Raw genomic sequence first — 23,752 nt, 5'->3', positions numbered from 1 at the left:
TCAAATCACGTGACCTCAAAGTTACAGATAAGATACTAGCTCCTTTGAGTTTGTTTATAGCACTTTCACTCAATCTGTTTGGTAAATAATAGGCCAGTTATGTACATATAGAAAGTAGGTGCTGCTACTGTTATACATAAGTTGCTTTTAAAATACCTCAGAGCTGTATCACAGTGTACTTTTACATCAGTCTCCACTCCTCTACATTTACATTCATAAAACCAACCTTTTTTCAAGTGAAGATGCCAACAAATCCATACTATCCTGACCAGCTTCTTCTAAAACAGGTTATTAGGCTTCAGTGGTGGCTGTAACTCAGGAGGTAGAGCCAGTCTACTGACTGAAAGGTTGGTGGTTTGATCCCTGATTACACGAGTCTGCATGCCAAATATCCTTGTGCAAGATACTAACCCCAAGTTGCTCTCCAATGCTTCCATGTTAGGGGTTAGATAAAAGCATAGAAGAAAGTGTTTGGTTGAATGGGACATGTTGTTTAAAGCGCTTTGGGGTCGTAGCAAAGTGCTGTGTAACAATCAGTCCATTTATCATTACTCTTCTGGCAACAGAGGAACAAGTAGCTTCTCTCTTTTTTCTAAACTGACAGCTGTTTTCTAGTTTTTCATTTCCATGAATATGTGAGGGTTTGCTTTATTTAGATAAATTAAAAGTATATTTTTGCTGGTAAATCAAGGCCATCATGTGAAAATGTCCTCCATAATTTTACTTTTTGGTTAAAGGTTAGAAAATGTACTCTAAAGGTTTTAAGTATAATAACAAGCATCTGTAAAAAAATAAATAAATAAGGAATAGTTTGATTTTTTTCATTTCTTTTTTTAAATATCAGTTTGCATGCATGTTCACAGATAAAACACACGAATAGAAACTCTGTCACAGATTTTATTCTTGCGATAAAAAATAGTATAAAATACAAATTGAGACATGAAGTGTGCATTTATACAACACGTAACATATCAATGCTATGTGACAAATCATCGGTATGTTGTGTGTTGGGAATGAGAATGCTCTGAGATTTCACTGCCTATTATTAAAAAAACAAAACAAAACAAAAAGCTCCTGGTTGCTCTAGCATCACCATACTGGAGGATCCAGAGATGCATTTCGCTCGCCATCCCAAAGATAAACTTAACCTTTAACAGGTCAAGTAGTTTCAGTAGATGAAAGTTAAAAAAAACTAAACAAAGTACAAAGTCATAATTTATCTAGAAGCATTTTTGGTAAACAAATGAAGCTCAATAGAGTAGAATAGCTCTTTATTGTCATTGTACATGTATTACTAAATTTTGGGTGCTCCACACTAATGTGAGAATGTGTCTTGTCGCAGTAAGTTCACTCTGAGCCGTCACAGAGAGAGACAGTGGAACCAGGTGACTTTAGCTGAAACCCAGCATATAGTGCTTCAGTGAATTTGGTGTTGAAAGTGTGCAGGTGGATCAGTCTGTCAGGGAGGACACTGTAAAAGGACACAGTGCCTGCAGGGTAGTCCACATACACTGCTAATTTGTGAGAGACAATCGAGGAGGGGACAGCGATCACTATTGATGCGTAATTGTAATTTCCAAAGTAACCATCATCATTACTGCAGTAGAGACTCCAGGACTGATCAGTCCTTCCAAACCTGCTGTCATCGCCGTCTCCTTTCCGTCCAATTCCTACACAAGCTACACTGATACGAACCTCTCCACTCCACTCGACCTCCCAGTAACAGCGACCAGTCAGACTGTTGGTACAGAGCAGCTGAGGCCAGTGATCAAACCTATGATCATGATCAGGATACAGCTGGTCTTCTTTCACGTGTGTCACCTTCTTGTTGTTGTCAGACAGTTTGAGGTTCCTGTGTGCTGTGTTTAGATCCAGCGTCAGGTCACAGAAATCTAAAGGGGACAGTGAGACACAGTGCAAATGGTCTGTAATAAACACTTTTAATTTTATTTGCATGGTTTTCATGTTAATGTATGAAGAAGATCCAGTATGCAAAAGTTTTTGATTTTTTAAGAGTGTGTTACCATCAGAAATTGGTTTCTACTTAGTAAGTAAGTAAGAAGATATGTAACTTTTTTGTAAAATTCATGATTACATATATTTGACAGAGGTACAACTAAAGTGTAAAAAATGTGAACACAGTACAACATGGTGTAAATAGAACTGATACATCAAAAATACTCACATTTCCTTAGACCTGGTCTCATCCACTGGACTCCTTGAGGCTCCACACTGAAATGAGAATTTTATCTTTTAGTGTGAAAACATGCCTTTATATTGTCTGAGTAATCTTTTCTAGAGAAATAATCTTGTTTCCTTTTATTCCATAATAAAATGAAAACGATAATGCACTTCCAGTTCTATGGATTTATATATCAAAGTAAATTTTTTAAAAAAGAAACCAACTGGTCTGTACAAGGTTCTTAAATTACCTAAATACAACCTGAGAAAATTGAAAAGAATTAGACATGTAAATAAAAAGCCAAAATCCTGTATAAATGACACGGTGCAAAACAGTTCACACTTGTAGCATCCGCTTAGCCATGAGTAGGAATCGAATAACTTAAGAGGAACTTTGAAGAAGAATTCTTAATTTTCTCACATGACTATATCTGCTCTGCATAAATAACAACTACTTGCTTCACTTTTTTTTTCTTTACAATAGGAAAGTCAAAATCCTGTTCCAAAGATTAGGGTGGTTCTGCATTTATTGGTGTAACGGTACACGTAAGCTCCAGACTGAGATGTCTTGATGCATGCTCAATCATCCAGGTAAGTAAATCCCAAAAGGTTGATTCTGTTCATCTGGATGTAACGTTTTCAGTGGGAAACTCCTCACAGCCTATTGTTCACATGTGCTAGTTTCAGTCATTACGCATTGAACTGTATATAAGGTTGGGGAAACCTGCAATCAGCTCAGATTAAAGAAGTCACTTGGATGAGTGACAAAACGTTTGTCCCACTGAAAACATTACATCCAGGTGAACAGAATCAACCTTTTGGGGCTCCAGACTGAGACTAAGTCTGAGAAAACAATCTGACCCAAAACATTGGCATGTATGGCAATACATCTGGTAATAAAGGGAAATGAAACAAAAGGGTTACATAATATCAAAAAATCAATTCTGTTTATCTGGACTTTGCATTTTCAGTGGGAGAAACGTTTTGTCACCCATCCATGTGACTTCTTCAGGCTCAGCTGACTGCAGGTTTCACCAACCTTATAAACAGTACACAGCAAATTCAAAAGTGTTAAATGTTTTGGTGTTAATAGTCTTCTTGCAAAAGTAGAGTTAATTTTACTCTAAGTAGAGTCACATTCTTTTAATGTAACTCTGAGGTGTAAAATGATAGTAGTTAAAATCGAGTGTTAAAAATGAGTGTTTCTATGTCAAATCTGGAGGTGTTACAATGGAAACATTAACTCTTGACCTCTTAACTCTGAACTCCTAGAGGGGCTACGACACCAACAGAGTAAATTCACAGACTCCGCCCCCAGCACGGCTCCAATCGAAGCTGAAGTGAAGCCGTTTCAGAACATTTTGCTCTACATATTTGAGTTGTTTGCCATGCTTGGTAAGTCATTTTTCCAAAGATTGTTTCAATTATTTCTATTAGCTTTTACTTCTGTGGCTCTTTGGAGTTGAGACAAAGCTGTGTGAAAGGCATTAGCCATGTTGCTCGCTGATAGCATAACATTCTGTTTTAGCTAGCTGAAAGGTATTGTTTGCGGGCAAATACCACAGCCTTGAAAAAAGCTTGGCTAATACCCTGTGTTAAATTATCAACTCCAGACAGATTTGGTGTTTAACACTAAATCAGAGTTAACGTACCAACTCTCCAAAAAGAGTTAAATTAACACTCTCTGGTGTGGACCCATATAGACACTTTAATAGTGTTGAAATCAAATCCAACAGTGTTAATTTGGACATGCTGGATTTGCTGTGTACATTTGCAAAATAACGGAAAAAAGCCCACTTGTTCTAGTGGAAAAACATGGGGAACACAGCAGGAACGAATTAGGTGTCATCTGACAGGAGGAAGCAGGACTGCACACACTGAACACAGAACTTGAGATTGTCAAAATAAAACAGGAAACACACTGAGACACAGACCAAGAGACAAAGGCTTGACAAAGGGGCAGGGGGAGGAAATAGACAGGGATGGACATGACAGATTAGGTAGAAAGGATTGAACACAAGGAGAGAAACATGGGAACAACTAAGGGAGACGAGGCCTGGAGGGAGAGGGAGTGAGCGAGAGACAGAGAGGGGGGGACGGAGGGACACAGAGCAGGCAAAGAGACATAATGGCTGAGGAAAAGAGACATGGATGGACATGACAGACAGAGGAGACATGGAAAGAAACACATGGAGGGGAAAACGGGAACAGAAAAGCGAGATGAAACACAAAGACATGACTGGGGGACACATGAATAAACTTAAAGACATTAGGAAAACTAAAACCCAAACCTAAATCATCTTAACCTCTTAAGCCCCAACGCCCCCTGATACGGGGGCAAAAGGCAGGAGATCAGTTAGGCTTAAGGGGCTTAAGAGGTTAATAAAGTAAAGTGTCAACAATCCCAAAATAAACTCAAACCCCCCATCGCAGACCAAGAACTATGACAAAGACACTTGTCAGAACTTGTCAGGGTTAAACACATCAAAACCGCACTTAGCTATTGTGACACCTACAAGTGTATGGTCACAGTTGTAATCTGCTGGAAACATTTACTGATGTAAAAGCCTTTGGTTCACTGCTGTATTGCACTTTTCAGTTAAGGTTATGAAAATTGCGTGGCGTCGCCACAATTCCACTTGTAGTGTAAAGACGTGGTGGGTCTTACTACATCTGTTTTATTTCGTAGCACATGTAGCTCTGAGACATAATTTTAACCTGATGTTAGTAGAAGTTTTACAGTTGATGATTTCAACATAACCTCATTCTTACTCATTATATTGCTAAATGTAAATAGACTGGTTTATATTTACTTTTGGACAACTATAGAATATGTTTGTTTATTGTTTGCAAATATAGTGTTTAATCTTTTAAGGTATAAAGAGTTTGTAACAGTTATAATAAGCAGGTTATTCGCAGTGCTAATATTACTGCACAGAGATATTGTTGAAGCTGGACAGCAGCAGGATTTAGTTACAGATTTATTGTAAATAATTATTAAATTATTTTGTAGATCTATACTTGTGAAAAAAACAATGCGACCAAGTGGGTTTAACATGTGAACCTGATTGAATATGATGTTTTTTGTCACAAGAGGAATGACTGAAGGAAAGAGGAACGTGTGTATAAATGAACAGAAAACAATGGTATAAAATTCTGTGTAATAGAAAGACAAGGAAGAGCCTCCACAACTTATGTCTCCAGTCTCTACTTTTCTGTATAAAATAGACCCCATAGAAGGCCTATAACACTATGGTTATGTGATGTTGGTGTTGTGAGCAACACTTTAAAGCAGTGTAGTAAAACAACTGAACTTCATAAGATCGACACAGTTTCAAACATCAGTATCAAGGGTCCCATCCCAAGCTATTTGTTACATTCTCCCTCAAGCTGTGTATTCCTCCTTGTGTATTTCTGCATTTCCTGAGCAACTTTAATTTGTATTTTGTTAAGCTCAGCAATAAAGCTTCCTTTTAATCACCTTGTATCCCATGTCCTGCATTTTGGGTCTAACTAATCTTGCCACACAGCCAACCTTTACACACAATGAGAGAGGCAACGCTCGTGGGCAATGATGATGAATCCTGATGGGGTGTGATTGGGGTAAATACCTCAATCTTTTATTGAAATGCACAATCTCAATTGTCAACCTTAATGAGGTTGCAAGGTCATGCAGTCATAAGGTTGTGGGTGCCTATTTCATTTGATTTTAAACACTTTTCGAGGCCTAACTCATCATGATCCCAGCCTTGTTTATTTGTTTTTAGTCAATTATTTTCTCAAAACTTGGCAGTCTGGAAACAAAGAAAATAATCGATCTGATACAGAGCAAAAACTAATTTGAAAAAAGTCAGTTTTGCCTCTCTCTTGAATTAAAGGTTAAGGTAAACTTAGAGTTAAGGTTATCACTTACTTTACTTTTTTGTCCATAATTGGATAGATATATTGTAGATAGGCAGGAAAGTGGTGAGAGGAAGAGGAAAAGACATGCAGCAAAAGGCTGCTTGAACACAGGCCTACTGCTCTCCGGCCATACGGCATATGGTCGCCTGTTCACCCACTGAGCTCAAGTAGATCAACAAGATGACCACTTATTGTGAATGATATCACAGTATGCAACTGCTTGGCAAAGACTGTGACAGCTGGGATATGTTTGAGCACCACTTTTGACCAGCAAGACAAGAAAATGTTAGAGATGATTGATTTTGTGATTTTGACTCACAGGTGAGCTTTTAACTGTGATTGGTTCTGAGTCATTCAGCCACACAGTTGCCCATTTGACTGGACATACAGACTATATTACGGGCCATCAGGTCAGTGGTTACAATAAACCCTTAAATGAATTCAAGTAAATATCTGCTCTTCCTTACAAAATGTTGGAGAAAAAATATATTTTCAGCTTTATTTCCTGTTTTCCTACCAGAGTATGTCCAGTTTCACATGTGGATCCTGCTGTTGAGCAGACAAAAGCTTCATTCCTGAGTCTCCTGGATGATTATAGCTCAAGTCCAGCTCTTTCAAAAAGGAGGGATTGGAGCGCACAGCTGTGGCCAGAGAGGTGAAGCCTGTTCCTGTGATCTGACAGCCTGACAACCTTAAAACACATACAACAATGTAAGGAACTGCTCTGCATTTGATGATGCACATGCAGTCATATGAACAGATTCTGATTTCAGTTAAAGTAGTTTTAAAAAAGGCTTTTAAGGACTCTGTTTAAAAACATGGAAAAAATATTATTACATTTTATTTTATACTATGATGGACAGACATAAATAAAGTTATGTTTGTTTGTGTGTGCGTGTGTGTGTGTGTGTGTGTGTGTGTGTGTGTGTGTGTCTTTCTCTTCTACTGTGCTCTTTCAGAGCTTACACCAGAACAGAAACAACATCTTAAATCTATAAAATAATGACAGTTGTTGTGAAATATCCAAATCTCCTGAAACAAAGAGTCAGCTAACCTGAGAGTTTCCAGCATACAGTGTGGACTCCCAAGTCCAACACAAAGCACCTTCACTCCTGAGTCCTGGAGGTTGTTGTTACTCATGTCCAGCTCTCTCAGGCTGGAGGACTGAGAACTTAGAATTGAGGAAAGAGTTTGACAGCTTCTCTCTGTGAGGTTACAGCCGCTTAACCTAGAAAGACATGAATAGCAGTGAACTTTCCAAACTTTTGAAATAAATACTTTAAAGCAATCTCTTGCCAGGATTAAACTGGATACTTACTGGGCTTTCTTACAGGCTTTGACCACTGGCAGCAGCTGCAGAAGAGCCTCTTCTGAAGCTGAATATTTCCTCAAGTCAAACACATCCAGACCTGTTTCTGATGACAGTAAGATGAAGACCAGAGCTGACCACTGAGCAGGAGAGAGATCAACTTTAGACAGTTGTCCTAAACTCAGTTGATGCTGGACCTCCTTCACTACAGAGTCATCATTCAATTCATTCAGACAGTGGAACAGATTGATGCTTTTCTCAGGAGAGAGAGCGCCATTCATCTTTTTTTTAACATACTGAGCTGTTTCCTGATTTATCTGTGAGCTGTTTCCTGTTTGTGTGAGCAGGCCTTGTAAGAGATTCTGATTGGTCTGCAGTGAAAGACCAAGGAGGAACCGGAGAAACATGTCCAGATGTCCATTTGGACTTCGTAAGGCCTTGTCCACGGCACTCTGGTAGAACTGTCTTACTGAAGACTCATCAGTCTGCACTGAGGCTGTTTCTTCTTCCTCCAGCAGGTTGATACCAGAGTTGGTGAATGTCAGATGCACATGAAGAGCAGCTAAAAACTCCTGAATGCTCAGATGGACAAAACAGTAAACTTTCTCTTGGTACAGCCCTCTCTCTTCTTTAAAGATCTGTGTGAACACTCCTGAGTACACTGAGGCTTCTCTGACATTAATGCCACACTCTGTCAGGTCTGATTCATAGAAGATCAGGTTTCCTTTCTGCAGCTCCTGAAACGCCAGTTTCCCCAGTGCTTCAATCATCTTCCTGCTCTCTGGACTCCAGAGAGGATCTGTCTCAGCTCCTCCATCATACTTGATGTTCTTCAGTTTGGTCTGAACCACCAGGAAGTGAATGTACATCTCAGTCAGTGTCTTGGGCAGCTTTCCTCCAGCCTGTTTGGTTTTTAACAAACTCTCTAGAACTGTAGCAGTGATCAAGCAGAAGATTGGGATGTGACACATGATGTGGAGGCTTCGTGATGTCTTGATGTGAGAGATTATGGTGTTGGCCTCTTCCTTGTCTCTAAGTCTCTTCCTGAAGTACTCTTCCTTCTTTGGGTCAGTGAACCCTCTGATCTCTGTAACCATGTCTATATACTCAGCAGGAATCTGATTGGCTGCTGCAGGTCGTGTGGTTATCCAGATGTGAGCAGAAGGAAGCAACTTTCCCCTGATGAGGTTTGTCAGCAGCACATCCACTGATGTGGACTCTGTAACATCAGTGAGGATCTCAGTGATGTGGAAGTTCAGAGGAAGTCGACACTCATCCAGACCATCAAAGATGAAGAGAACTTTGAACTTTTTAAAGTTACAGATTCCTGCTTCTTTGATTTCAGTGAAGAAGTGATGAATAAGTCCCACTAAGCTGAACTTTTTATCCTTCAGTAAATTCAGCTCTCTGAATGAGAATGGAAACATGAACTGGATGTCCTGGTTGGTCTTGTCTTCAGTCCAGTCCAAAGTGAACTTTTGTGTCAGGAATGTTTTCCCGATGCCAGCCACTCCTTTGGTCAGAACTGTTCTGATTGGTTTGTCTCTTTCAGTCAAAGCTTTAAAGATGTCTTCACACCTGATTGTTGTTTCTGGTCTGTTTGGTTTCCAGGAAAACATTTCAATCTGTCTGACCTCATGTTCAGTGTTGACCTCTCCGGTCCCTCCCTCTGTGATGCAGAGCTCTGTGTAGATCTCATTTAGAGTGGTTTGGGTTCCTGGTTTAGCAATCCCCTCAGAGACACACTGAAACTTCTTCTTTAGGTTACATTTAAAAGTATTCTCACAAAGTGGATCAGGACTTTCTACAGGAAAGCACCAGAAACACGAGTGTTATGATTATAGAAAATGTGACAATTTCATTCCTGTAAAGACTGAATTTATGAAGAGAAATCCTCTCACTGCTCTGCAGACAGTCAGCCAGCTCCTCCTGTTTCATTATTCTCAGGAAGTTAACTGCAAGTTTCAGAAATGCCTCTCTGCTGCTCCTTCTCTGCTTCTCTTCCTCACTGTCCAACACCTCCTCTTCATCCCTCTGCCACTCTGAATAATCTGGATTCAGATCATTCTGCATCTTCTTTAGCTCGTTCTTCACAAACATGATAATGCTGTCCTCTAGCATCTGGAAAATAATGACACAATCTGAATTCATAAAAAAATCAGATCTTCATAGTAAAAAATACTTTTTTACAGATTTGTTTTTTGTGTGTTTTCAATTTAACAGAAATACAGCGTTAAAAGATATGCAGGTAACTAATTAAATTAAAACTTCTGTCAGAGAAAAAAATATATAATTCCAAAATGTCATTGTTATAAGATAAGGATGATTTTTTGGATAAGTGTGTCACTTTGGTTCTTATTGATGTAAGGACATTTTCAGAAATTTACATTTCTGACAGAAATGTGATAAATAAGTACTTCGTAAGTACCCTGTACTTTCTGGGGCGCCGGTCGTGTCATAGAGTGACTTTGTTGACAGAAAATAATAAAATAATAACATAAATTAAATTAAGTAATCTATAGTACTGATTTTTTTTTTTAACCTCTTAAACCCCAAAGGGGTTTCTGAGCTTCCTGCTCGAAAATGCAATGCCCAAATTTAATTGATTATTTCTCTGCAATTACAAACTCTGTGTTTACAATCTTGGTATCAAAATAAAGCTAACACTTGTGAAATTTCATCAGAGGTGTAAATATTGAAGCAGATATTACTGTGTCAAAGTTACTGAGACTGGAACACAGAGAAAGTAAGTTGATTTTATCCTCCTCTAATTTTTAAAAAATAATTTTAGCATATAGCCCTTTTAAAAATATGCCTCAGTTCACATTTCATCACAGAAATTCAGTAACCAAAAATAAACATCATCTGTGCAAAGATTTATGTTTGTAAAGTGAAACAGTGAAAAATTACAGCACTGTCAATACATGAATATCCAGACGTTGTACAAAAATGTCTAATTTTGGCACACAATTGGACACCATGCCAGTTGAATTTTTTTAGGTATTTAAGAGCAGAAATGAATTAATTTTATTAACAGGCCTGAAAATGCTTTTTTTTAATATATTTTTGAAGAATTAACATTTACATGGTAATGGCCCTTTTCTGCTGTGCGCATAGAGCGTTTAATTGGCCTCTGGTCCTTTAAACTCTGAGGGGCTGTGAATTTGGTCTCTTTTGGTCAATTTGCATGATTGACACCTCTTTTTAATCATTTGAGCCAATAGCAACAATGCCACGTTCACGTCACTTCAACCAATCAGACGTTGCAAGGCCAAAACCCACATGGGCCCAAATTTACTGTATGTGACGTCTGTCCAGTCAAGTGTCTGTAGGTGGGTCTAAAATGTAGGTTTTTGACAGAAAGCGGCTCTGATGCAGCTAGGTAGGCGTGGTAACCGCTGGTAATCACGTGGCTGTGCAGTGTACTTGCATCTTAATTCGCGGATCATGTTATGTTACCAAACCTTTGTTTTGAAAAGTGCTTTATAAATAATAATAAAGTGAAACTAATTCACTGTTGGAGTATGTTTGTTATTTTGCCATTAAGTTATGATGAATACTGGACTGAGCAGCATGAAAACAATTAAAAAAAAGAGGTAAGTGTACATGTACAAACCTTAAACACCGAGTCCAGATTGGTTTGATGCTGCTGGGCATGATGAAGACTCTCCTGATCAGCTCTGTGGAGACATCATGAAGAAATTAGAACCATTTTGCACATAAATACAAGCCAAAGATTTCTTCTTCTGCTGTTTGATGATCATCCTGATTAAAACGAGCACAACTGTGCTGTAACAAATCTATTGTGTCAGTTTATACACTTATTTGTTTATTCATTTATTGGACTCCACTAGTCCAACTAACAGGTCAGTGATGGTTCTGTACCAAAGTGTGTTCTTGTACTGACCATATTATAGACATGCTCTGTACATTGCAAAAAGAAAAAAAAAAGTCAGATTCATATTTTTATAATAATAATGGATTGAATTTATATAGTGCTTTTCAAGGCACCCAAAGCGCTTTACAATACCACTATTCATTCACTCTCACATTCATACACTGGTGGAGGCAAGCTACGGTTGTAGCCACAGCTGCCCTGGGGCAGACTGACAGAACCGGCGACCTTCCGGTTACAGATGCGATTCCCAACCCCCTGAGCCACGGTCGCCCAAGACTTTTATTAAAAAATTTGGCCTTTGTGTGTTTACAATACCAGCAGCAAGTAAGAGCATCTTCGAGGAGCAGCTGAATATTTTCTGAGGAGAAAACTAAGAATACACCTAAAAAATAAAAAAAACACATGATGACACCTTGCATCTGCCTACAATACATCTACATCTGTGGTGTTCAGTGTCCAGACGGTGAACTACAAAATGATCAAGAGCTTTGAGGGTCTCGAAAGCGCTATATAAATGCAATCTATCATTATTATTATTATTATTAATATTAATATTATTAATATTATCAGCTTATTACATCCCAATGCACTTTGCAGTGTTATTTCATGCAGAAAAATGTCAATGTTAAGGTTAAAAAAAAAAGATTTGCTGTGGTCCTTTATCAGTGTTACGGCCCTGGCCGGCTAGAGTTTTCTTCTGTGCTATATCTTTAAGAATCTACAGGTCCTTCCTGATTGGAGAGCTAACGGTGGCTGATTGCTCCCCTCATCATCACTCCTGCTGCCATTCAGGTCTTGCTTGCCTGTGTTGTCACAAGCGCAAATACGGTGATGTTGACTTGTCTGACTCTTTTCTATGCTGTGAAGATGATCCTGAGACAAAATGATCCAACTCTGGCCAAATGTCTACTTGCTGCGAATTCCAGCAATCAAAATCCCTGAGTTTACAGCATTGAAAATGACATGTTAATGCGTAAATGGCACCCTCCCTCATTTAATGATCTTGACTGGAATGTTTTTCAACAGATAGTTGTAACGCAAAAGTTCCGACCCCAGGTACTCAGTCTTGCACATGACAGTTTCTCTGGACATTTAGGAATTAGAAAAACTTACTGCCACTCCTGCCACATTTGTCAGGTTAGTGGTAAACCAAACCAAGTTATTCCACCTGCTTCATTACATCCAATCCCAGCTTTAGGGGAACCATTTGAGCACATACTCATTGATTGTGTAGGTCCACTTCCCAAAACAAAGTCAGGACATCAGTATATTTTGACTTTGATGTGCACCACCACACGCTTCCCCAAGGCTATTCTGTTACGCACTCTCAAAGTCAAAGCTGTTGTCAGAGCGCTAGCTTCTCCACTTTCGGTTTGCCAAAATCTGTTCAAACGGACCAAGGGTCAAATTTTATGTCCAAAATATTTGCTCAGGTCTTGAAATTTCTTGGCGTAACGCATCAAAAATTCAGTGCGTATCATCCCAAATCACAGGGTGCGCTTGAGGGTTTCCACCAAACATTAAAAGCCATGATGGGGAAGTTCTGCCTCAAGTCAAGAAGAGAGTGGGATGAGGGTCTGCCACTTCTCCTTCTAGCAGTGACAGAGAGTGTGCAGGGGTCGATGATTTTCAGTCCCGCAGAGCTGGTGTTTGGACACAGTGCGTGGTCATTTGTGACTGCTCAAAGAGATATCCCTCAGACAGTTATCCCAAATCAAAACGTGTTAGATTACATATGTTCTTTAACCCTTTAAGACCTACCATAGAACCAAGTCCGCCAGAGCTTATATTATATTTTTACATGCTGTAGTGCCATTTTTGGGAGCATTTCAAGTTGCTATACATCAATGCAACCATACCATTATAGAATTTTTAATAATATGTATGCATTAAGTGCATAGTAACTACATAAATTGCAAATCGTTTTTTTAACATATATTTCTAGTTAGAGAAATTTAAGAGGTTTATCCCTCAAAACTATAAATACAATAAAGTTGCACAAAATAGTTTCCCATGTGGAAATAGAGGATATTATTTTATTGCTACAATATAACTCACATTATTAACATTGCATTAATAATATCCCTTACAGCATTGATATTGTATTAAAGATGTTTATGAAACTTACTGTTATTAACCTTTCACTTACAGGTGCAGCCAAAGTCGGTTTATACACATTGCATGATTGTGCTCATTAACAGAGTTGATGTTCAGTCTCAGTTTATTGGAGGTTTTAAGCTTCGCTGAGCGCGATGTCTCAGTTGATATATTGAGGGAGTTATAGTTTCTTTCCACTGTGTTCCTGTTAATGATAAACTACAAATTTACTCTAAATTACTAAAATATCGATATTTTAATGTGAGAATCGATTCTAGAACATAAATGATTGGTATCGGAGGAATCGATATTTTAGGATCGATCCGCACATCACTAGCTTATGGTACAAGATGTAAGTATAACTTCTCTGGTTTCATATGCAAAATAGAAATTATTGCGCTAGCTTACGTGGTTGAAGTTCTACCGGGATTTTAAAATAGTTACACAAAACAGAGCTGGACCGGCTTTAAAGGGAATAAAGCATACAAAATTCCACGTGTTCTCTTTCCGTATCTCAGAAGAAAATGAAAAAGAAAAAATGAAAAGAAAATTTGACAAGAGATCCGTTCAGAGAAGTTTTGAAGTGGGTGACCAAGTGTTGACTCTCCTACCCAGTCCTGGATCTTCTCTCCTTGCAAAGTTCTGTGGGCCCTACACTGTCCAAGAGAAACTGAGTGACAGAGATTATGTTATAGGTACCCCTGACCATAGGAGAAAATGTTGTTTGTGTCACGTCAACCTGATGAAGCCTTATTTTGTTTACAATGTCGGTGTAAACGTCTCTTCATCCCCTGCTGTGCCGTCGTCCCTGCCCGTAGTGGTACCAGTGTCTTTGTCTCAGTATAATCCAGAAAGTGATGGCTTAGTTTTCGTTTGTGCTGAGGGTTGCTCCCGACTCAGAAACTCTGAAATATTAGACAATTTAAAATCCCACCTAAAACATTTGGATGACGCTGCCCAGAACGATATGTGCTGTCTTATAAAAGACCATCCGTTCCTGTTTGCAGACACTTCGTCTCGCACTACAGTCCTTAAACATGACATAGATGTAGGTGACAATCAAACAACACGCTTATTGTGTGAACCATACCAAACGTGCACTTTTTCAGCAAGAAGTTTCCTACTTTCTGGAAAATAATATAGCTGTCCTGAGTTCCAGTGCATGGAGTTCCCCATGTCTTCTTGTACCAAAGGTTTACAAAACCCTACCATTTTCGAAAAGTAAACAGTGTGACCAAACCTGACTCTTCTCCTCTTCCTGGAATGGAAGATTGTCTTGATAGAGTTGGAGTCCCCTCATCATGTGGCAGACCTGAACCTGGCTTCCAAACCCTGTGATTTGTGTGTTATTCCTGAGATTCACAGAGTTTGTATATAGTGTGTAAATTAGTTTTCACTTGTAAATAGGCACTGAAACAGAAGGGGTGAGCTGCCTTATTATTTCTAGTATTATTTCCTCCTGTTTAATTCAGTTAGAGAGGTAGGCGTGGCACTTGTCTTTTGTTTGGTTTTTGATTCATCTAGGGTTTTAGATAGCACCTCCTTTCCTGACTTAGCTTGTTGTGTTTGTTATTTTGGCCTTTGTTCCCCCCGGAGTTAAGTTTTCAGTGTAGCCACAAATAAACCACCGTTCACTTCAAAGATTTGGCTTCTGGGTATGGTTTTGGGGACCAGGGTCGGATCACGTCTTTCCTAACCCTTATGTTTCATTTCGGTACCCCTAGACTGGGGTGTAACAACCAGTTTTGTTAATGATTTTCATGAATGCTGGGATGGTGTGTCACTATGAATTATGAGGTTATGATAACATGGATCAAGGGTGGTTCAAGCTGGAATATAAAGGAAGCATTGAAGCACTTTTATTTAATTTTTAAAGATTTCCAGCAGCTTGTATCGTGGCTTCCAGCACCACACAGACAGCTGTAGATCATTTCACCTTCCTAAGCAAAACGAGCACCCACAGTATAAGAGTCAAACTGACTAACTGCTGACAGATTGCTGCTGATTACCACATAAATTATAATCAGTGTGATGGCCACTGCAGGGAATGCAGGGCTGTCATGATAGATTAAAAAAAAAAAAAAAAAGCAGTCTGTCAGTCTTACTCATGGAGGTCCTAAATTTCAGGACTGAGGCCAGATGCACTACATAGCTTTAAGGTAGGTGTGAACTTTCTTACTCCTCAGCAGCAGCCGGTTTTGGTCCTTTAAAGTGGAAGATAAAATCCATTGACCGATCACTCTTCAAAGACACACAGCTGGGTCCAGGTTCAGGTTCAGGGGCATCTGGTGCCTCAGTGATCCTGGTGAACAGAGAGAAAGACCATCAGGCAGAGAAATTACATGTTTTGCCTTCTGACACAAAAAGTACTGAATAAACTTGGAGCTAGTCACAGTGATGATATTACAATAAGACTAAAAAATAAGGCTAAAAAGTTTGATGCACTTCACAACAAATGACTTCTGTTCTCTTTAGTCTGTTTGTTGCTGTGTTTTCTTCTTTTTATGAACACAGCAATAAAACAACAACAACAACAACAACAACAACAACAACAACAACAATAATAATAATAATAATAATAATAATAATAATAATAAATGATTACACATGTGGCAAACTAAAACTTCTCACTGATTACTCCTGGATCCATTCAGTTAACTCTTACTTTGCATCAGGAGACAGTTTCCTGCTTTTAAAGTCAGGACGGTCTTCCTGTTGAGTGCTGAGACTGGGCTCAGGTTCATATTCAGGAGAGTCATGTCTGAGGAGTGAGGAAAGGAATCAGGAAAGGTTGTATATCTACCATTTTTTACTCTCCAGGTGAAACATATATTGGAAAAACTTTTCAGGGTTAAAATGAATTAACAAAAGAGAAAGCAGATGATGAAGTTACTGCATGTAGTTTGAAAACATTTCTGTATTTGTTCTTTTAGCAGTGAAGATAATACAAGGTTTAGAGTGTGATACCTTTCCATGTTTGTAACCTGCAGTCACCTGATGGAAGAGAAAAGTGAGAATAAAACACAGATTATAATTTGGCTTTATTTCTGTTTATTGAGATATTTGATAGCTACAAGGTGGTGACCTGTTTAATCATAATTATACTGTTATATTATATTACTTTATAATTAAGGTTTCATTGTTTGTCAAAAAAATCTATCTGACCATCAAAGAGTCAAAAAACAATCATTGTGATGATTACACTTTTCAAACAGAAGATTAAATGGAACAAAAATACAAAAAAACATATAATATAAATCAGATCAACGATTAATTTATTCATCATCTTCCTGAACACCGTCTGTCTGCACTGGGATAACATCTGACTCTGTTCTTTCTCTATTAAGGTCTTGTCTTACTTCCCTTCATCACTTGATGCTTCAGGAGTTTGAGTCAATATTTATGCAAAAGTATTTTCCTGGCACATAACACACATTCTAGAAAGCATCCTCTACTTCAGCTATTTTTCACTTGTATAACTTCCCCACCAGACTGTGTGTAACCACTGCAGGTTTTAAAGACACATCTTAACCCTTTAAGACCTACCATAGAACCAAGTCCGCCAGAGCTTATATTATATTTTTACATGCTGTGGAGCCATTTTTGGGAGCATTTCAAGTTGCTATACATCAATACAACCATTATAGCCCAGATTTTAATAATATGTATTCATTAAGTGCATAGTAATTACATAAATTGCAAAAAAGTGCAATAAACTACAAAAAAATTGAAAATTGTTTTTACTTTTTTAACATGTATTTCTAGTTAGAGAAATTTAAGAGTCTTATCCCTCAAAACTGTAAATACAAAAAAGTTGCACAAAATAGTTTCCCACCACAGGAAATTTATTTTGAGTGTCTTCATAGTTTTATTTTTGAAATACACCAATTTTTATACACTGCAGGAAAAATGAAAATAAATATTATACTGCAAATTTGCAAAAAAGCAGCATATGCATCAAAATAAACTATTTCCAGCAGTGCAATATGAGTCCTAAGAATCCCAGAAACGACACAGAAAGTCATAAAGTCAAAGATAACTTTTAAAAAGAGCAGTATAGGCCCTGAGGCCCTGATCGCAAAAAATACTACATTTCCGCGAAAATGACGTCACTTCCGGTTTCGGGCAGGTAATGGCGGAAATGCAAAAGTTCGCGCTGACGTCTATTCCAACGTAGGAAGTGTTTTGAACAGCTGATCAGATCGGTAAAGCGTGTTTCTGGAATATTATGTTTTTGTTCCTGCAAGCGCTTTTTATGCAGTTTTTGCAAAGCTTTATGTGGAAGGAAACCGTGACCTAGGACAAGCTGATGGCATCAGATGTAAGTACAACTCCTCCGGTTTCATATGCAAAAAAAATTTTTGCGCTAGCTTACGTGGTTGCAGTGCTACTGGGATTTAAAAATAGTTACGCATAACAGAGCGTTCCCGCTCCGATCGGCTCTAAAGGGTTAAAATAATACATTAAAAAGAATTTTATAAACAACAAAAAATGAAAAATAAAATCATTTTTGAAAGAGACAAAATGAAAATAATTCAAAGCTCACCAAGTGTCCACCATTGGTGTGTTAGCTCACTTCCTTGTTTATTTCTTAGATGTTAATGATTTGAATACAGGTGCTCACTGTACCCGGATGACACGCCCACACTGTCCGACAAGTTAAACAAGTTTATAATGTCACTGCTTTGTTCTGATGTTTTGCTGAATTTCCTGCCCCTGGCTACTGAATTTCATCTATTAAGTGAAAGTTTTAAACAGCAAAACATAAATTATCCACTTACTGAAGAGTGTTTAACATTTTAATTGAATATTAATTTTCTTAAGAACTGTAGGACTCTGCGTCCCGACAAAGTTTTGAATTACACATTTCACTACCCAGAATCAGGGACGCATCAGAATCAGTGAGCTGTCGGCTTCCAGCCCTGACGGCGTGTCCATTTACGGCCGTCGGGTGAGAAAGCCGAGAAAGAGAAAGCTGATTCTGATGCGTCGGGTCCGCGCTCTGTGTTTACGTCTTTGTGTGGAATCCATTTACCTGCTCTCACCTGCTCTCACTTTATTCAGGCTACTCACCTCTCTCTATCCACCTGCACTTTCAAACGTACACGCGAAGGACTACAGGAATATCTGACCACGGCCAATCAGAGAGGTCCTGCTCCTGACTATCTCAGATTGGTTTAGACCACAATATGGGCATAATGTGTGTTTGTTGTTGATCACACGGAGACTTTCAGAGTTGTGGAGACCTGCGACATAGGATTTTTTTTTTTGTGGCACCATTGAAAAATTTAGTTGCATTTGCGACTCAATTGGTTGCAGTCTAGAGCCCTGCTACCAGAAATGACCCAACCAACCCGAATCAAATATGATAAACTACACAGAGAGCTCATCCAGAGGCATTAACAGTCATGTCAACCATGATGAGCTTAAATAACAAATGTCTGAAAACAAAACAGAACAAAAAACAAAACAAATTCATGGTTCATGTCTCACCTTTAGTCCTTCCAACAGAGTCTGTTCTGCCTGCAGTGGGAAACCTTCAGTCTCCTCGGTCCAGAAAAGAGGTTCTCAAAGGTTTTGTGGTCACGAGTCTCTTTCAGAGGACAACATTATCCCATATAATCAACCTCAGCTTCACATGATGATGTGCACTAACAGAAATATTTAACATTGTTCACAAGAAAGCTGGCTGGCTAATAATTCATTAGTAGCAGGAAAGAAAATAAATGAAAGGTAAAATACAGACGTTTGCTGTGTGTCCTTCTTTCACTCTGTACCTGTTTCATTACAGGACACTGAACCAAGTGTAGTTTCATATGCAAACACAGCTGTCACGCCCGGCTGCCTGAGGTCAGGTTACATCAGCCAGTTTGTTCCTCTGTTTGTGTTCACTACAGCTTCAGTTCAGTTTTCAGTAACGTCCAAGAAAGGCACTGTTGTTATTGTGGGGTGGTTTCATGAGTAATGTTTGAAGACAACAGTAAAACAGGAATGATGTACAGGAGGAAAAAAATGTTGTGTGTACTCTATTTGTGTGTTGTTCTTGTAACACACAAATTTACCCTTTCTGTGTACAAGAGGCTGCTGGGAAGATAAAGCCAGCCTCCTGATGACATTAAAACAAATCTGAGATGTGCTCCTGTGATATAAACTACAGAGCAATTCAGATCCCAAACAAACTTCAACTCCATTTGTGAGTACAAGAAAACAATTATTAGAATATAATGAGCTTAAATTTGCTTAGATGAGAGGGTCGAGCTGTAGATCAGAGGAATAGGGAAGGATTTGTGAATGTGTGTGTGTTTTAGTTTGGTTTAGCTATAGGACTGAGAGTGTGTGTAATTGTGTAGAGGGACATGAATTTATTGATACTGGGGGTCTGCCTGTCATAAAAGGAGACAGGAAGCTACAGTTGGGGGATGATAGGACTGTATGGAACAGATAGGAACGAGAGGAGAAGTCTGTTACCCTTGTTGTCCCCAAATGTAATAAAAGCTCATAACTGTCACATGGTCTAATTGTGGTCTGGAGGGGAGATGGACTTTTATGACCGGCAGGAAGTCACATATACAGAGACACACACCCAGCGCTTTAACTGTTACGACACACACACACTTACTCACGTGCACACACAGGTACGCACACACACAGGTACTCACATGCTCGCACATACATACACAAACACACGGTATTTTGGGTTTATAACACATCATGTGGGTTTTACGATGGGCGGGTCGCTTCTATAAGACTGGTTGTAACAGACAAAGAAGTTGAGATCTGCAGAGGGACACCGGCCCTGTATATCTCCCCTTCTGGAAGGTGCATCTGTAACTGAAGGTGAATAAAGGTTTTGTAAAATAACTACTGAGTTCCGTCTGAGTTAGCCAGAAAAGGCTAACATTGTTATCTTTTTACAAAAAAAAAAAAAAAAAACAGCTGAACATGAGAGGTTTTTGGACAAAGTTTGTGTTCTCCATTCTTTAAGCACAGGTTTGAGCACCGTTTAAGCACCGGCACCGTTTCAAAAGTACCGATTTGGCACCGGTATCGGATAAAACCTAAACGATACCCATCCCTACCTGTTAGTGCTACTTCTTGCCTTCTTTGCCTGTAGTACGGCAGTATAGTTACCTTTAACCACAGAAGGGAAATATGGACCAGATCAGACAGGTTCTAGATTCGTAGGAGCCAAGGGTGTATGACAACAGAGTACTTGTACACAGTAGGTGTAGAAAACGCAATCGCATTTATTAGCAATTATTAAAGTTTAGCAAGTTGTGCACATTTAACAAAAGTAGAGCGCGCTTCTTGAAAACAAAATAAAATAAACCCCACAAATGGTCGACTCAAGGATATATTGTCTTTTGTGTCTTTTTTAAAGTCAATTTCAGTCTTTCAATGTTCAATAGTCACTCAGTGTGTTTGTAACCAGTCGGGTTACAATCTACCAGTTCATCCGGCTCTTTGGGCTGGGCTCGCCATCCAGTACTGGAAACGGGATCCTCGATTCTTCTCAGGTCCTCAAAACCAATCCAATCCAAATAAGCAAAGGGAAAAAACCTGACCATGTGAAGCAACAAATGCTACACGGGGCTTCACAGTGCTCACGCTGGCTCACGGCCTCTGGAATACAGTATCACTCTTATTATTCTCGCCGAAAAAAGGACTTTCACTATCCAGCTAGCTTCTTCACTGCACGGGTAAACTGATCTTTCACTGTCTGTGTCTCTGGCGTATCTCACTGGCACACGAAGGCACACACAGGTGTCTGAGCAGCGCGCAGACTGGGGGAGGGTCAGACCGGCCAATGATTGGTTGCTCAGTGGATCTGACAAACACACTCTAAAAGACTAAGTCCTGCCCCCACACCATTTATATATTACATATACATATGTACATATTAATTAACTTATGTTTACATGCTTTTTATCAGTATTTATTATATTTTAACTTTGTTTTTATCAATATTTATTCCCATTGTGAGAGTATGAATATTTATACTTTTAATCCCATTTTTAACACTGGGTTACATCTGCCTATACAGAAATGTGGACACAGAACAGCAGCACAGTATCACCTATAACATATAATAATAATCAACATAATCTACTTTCAGTCTTGGCCATCTCAAACACACGGCTGTGACTGCACAAAAGTCCATCCAGCTGCTGTGAAATCCTTTTTCTGAAGCAAAGCCAATCAGAAGAACCTGGGTTAAAAGCAGGTGGGGTTAAAAAGTCTCATCTCAAGCTCCTGCAGTGAAGTCCAAGAATGAAAATATGGAGCTAGAAAAAGACCTGTGAGTGTGGTGATCAGCACATTCACCTAACATGGGAAAGGTCCCTGTCTGTGCTGATCACCTACAAATAAGGCATAAAAGAAGCTCTGTTTGTGTATTAGTTAGCTGGTGTCAGTGATTATATATTTATACATCATGTATGTCATAGACTTATTCTTAAAGCCCTTTTCACATAGGAAGAGCACGCCCTGAGCTGACTGCCAGGTTGAGTAAATAAGACAGAATTTGTGCTGAGCTGATCGCTGCTCTGCATGTCCTGTGCTGTAGTTTGTCATTCTGCATTTCTATCAATGTCACACCATGCTACACTTTGCTTTATGTGGCAGGAAACCATTATTGCACAGCACAAGCCTTAAGAAATAGTGTGTTTATACCATGTTTGTACCCATAAGTGAGGGAAAATGAAAAAGAGAAATACCTGTACAGATCACAGGTGCCATGTCCTGGACTCTTTTAATAAAAACCTTTGTTAAATTTGTACAAGGCTCTCTTTCTTTGTTTGTTTGTTTTTCATTGGTTGGTCATGAAAACTGAAGCTTACACTGTAAACAGCATGAGATGTCTTTTTAAAAGATTCTTCCACTGTGAAAATTATTCTTTTATGTTGTTTATTGTTTGTATTCTTCCTGCTGTAATGGTCGTCTTGTACCTAAATATATCCTGAAAATGACTGGAGCTGTCCTCCTTTCTGGCAAACATTAAGGATAAAAATACAAATGACTGAGCGTGTTGAACATAATATAATCTTTGTGGTATTAGTGACGTTTTGCTGTGGGAAGATCAGATAATGCAAACTGTTTTCCACACTGAGTTTCATTCACCGAGCAGCGATGCTGTTTGTTTTTCACACAGTGAGCTCCTCTCTGCTCAACTTAAGTGGATGAAATCTAAATTTGTCAAAGCACTGAATCAGTAGGTTTGTTAGCAGTTAGCTGCTACCTAAACTGGAGAGTGAGAGGAAGTGACATCACAGAACTCTCCAATGAGACAAGAGGACTCTGAGCCTGTTGTCTCTCTTATGACTGTTTATTGTTTTATTTCTTAAAAATACATAATAAATATACAATCTTACAAATACAAACAAAAATGCTACAAACCCAGAGTGTGCTTGCACCTGATCACCACACCTGAGTCAGGATAAGTCACTGATAAATACAGCAGCACGATGTTCGTTATATTACACTGAACATGTATAATGTGCATGCAATTTTTCTGATGTTCAGATTAGATTAGATTTATTTTATTGTTATTGCAGTAAAATGCTGATGCACAGAATCAGTAAACTACAGTATAATACAGCATGTGATGCATCTGATTTAATGTTAGAAAACCACTTTAGACTATTTAACTGTAGCAACAAACAACAACTAGTCTCACAACTATGACATGCATTCAGTTATAAATACAGGAAGTGATGCTTTGCTTTCACTTGACATGAACTTTGAGTGTGAAGGACACAAAGATGAGCTGCTGTCTGGTTACCTGCTGGACTTTATTCTGCTTCCAGAACAGGATCATCACAGGAACCTCAGCTCTTCTACATGGAGACCAAACAAGGTCCCAGTGGACTGAAAAGATTCACTGAGTGACTGATTCCATCATTCAAACATTCACATGTTGGATTCATGGAAGGAAAGAACTATATGAACCAAACAGCAGCATCTGGAACACATCTGGAAAACACAATCCCTCCATGCTCCAACAGTCAGGACAAACTCTGATTTTCTGCATTGATTCAACTTTAACACTGTAGGAAATAATAGAGTCACATTTGTGTTTACAGAGTTACAAAGTGTTTTATTGAGTTTAGTGTGAATCATTTTCTATCACAGAAAAGTTCATAGAGAATATAAATCATTTGATAACAGCTTCTCATCACAGGAATCATCTGTGTGAACAGATTCAGAGTTAAATACAGGAAATAAACAGAACTGGTACAAACAGTGTATATATCACAGTAATATGCTGACTTATGAGTGTTATAGAGGAGGAGCATCACAGCAGCAACAGCTTCACCAAATGTACAAAGTAACATTCAAAGAATCACACAGAAATGCTGCAGTTT

The 23,752-nt window shown here is 38.7% G+C and overlaps 1 protein-coding gene across 1 annotated transcript; it reads right to left on the bottom strand.

Annotated features, from left to right (window-relative positions):
• Nucleotides 1–883: 883 nt before the first annotated feature.
• On the bottom strand, nucleotides 884–19,166 carry LOC309702676 (protein NLRC3-like). Its single transcript, XM_082527282.1, has 11 exons — nucleotides 18,882–19,166; nucleotides 16,356–16,382; nucleotides 16,054–16,149; nucleotides 15,568–15,690; nucleotides 11,010–11,073; nucleotides 9,295–9,514; nucleotides 7,403–9,197; nucleotides 7,139–7,312; nucleotides 6,602–6,775; nucleotides 2,186–2,232; nucleotides 884–1,892 (listed from the first exon to the last, which is right to left on the bottom strand). The coding sequence occupies exons 2-11, from the start codon at nucleotides 16,361–16,363 to the stop codon at nucleotides 1,348–1,350; spliced, it is 3,246 nt and encodes a 1,081-aa protein (XP_082383408.1). The 5' UTR covers nucleotides 16,364–16,382; nucleotides 18,882–19,166; the 3' UTR covers nucleotides 884–1,347.
• Nucleotides 19,167–23,752: the final 4,586 nt, after the last annotated feature.

Source organism: Aulonocara stuartgranti, assembly GCF_965226115.1.
Source record: "Aulonocara stuartgranti genome assembly, chromosome: 3".
NCBI lineage: Eukaryota > Metazoa > Chordata > Actinopteri > Cichliformes > Cichlidae > Aulonocara > Aulonocara stuartgranti.
Note: the sequence above shows the minus strand (reverse complement) of the source record. Positions and strands in the feature narration are given on the sequence as shown.

Bases quoted from the DNA above. Each gene is read 5' to 3' on its own strand.
- LOC309702676 (XM_082527282.1), bottom strand. The intron at 2,233-6,601 runs GTAGGAAAACAG...TTCTCATTTCAG, and splicing joins GTGAAACTGGACATACTCTG to TGTGGAGCCTCAAGGAGTCC. The intron at 1,893-2,185 runs GTGAGTATTTTT...TGTCCCCTTTAG, and splicing joins GAGACCAGGTCTAAGGAAAT to ATTTCTGTGACCTGACGCTG.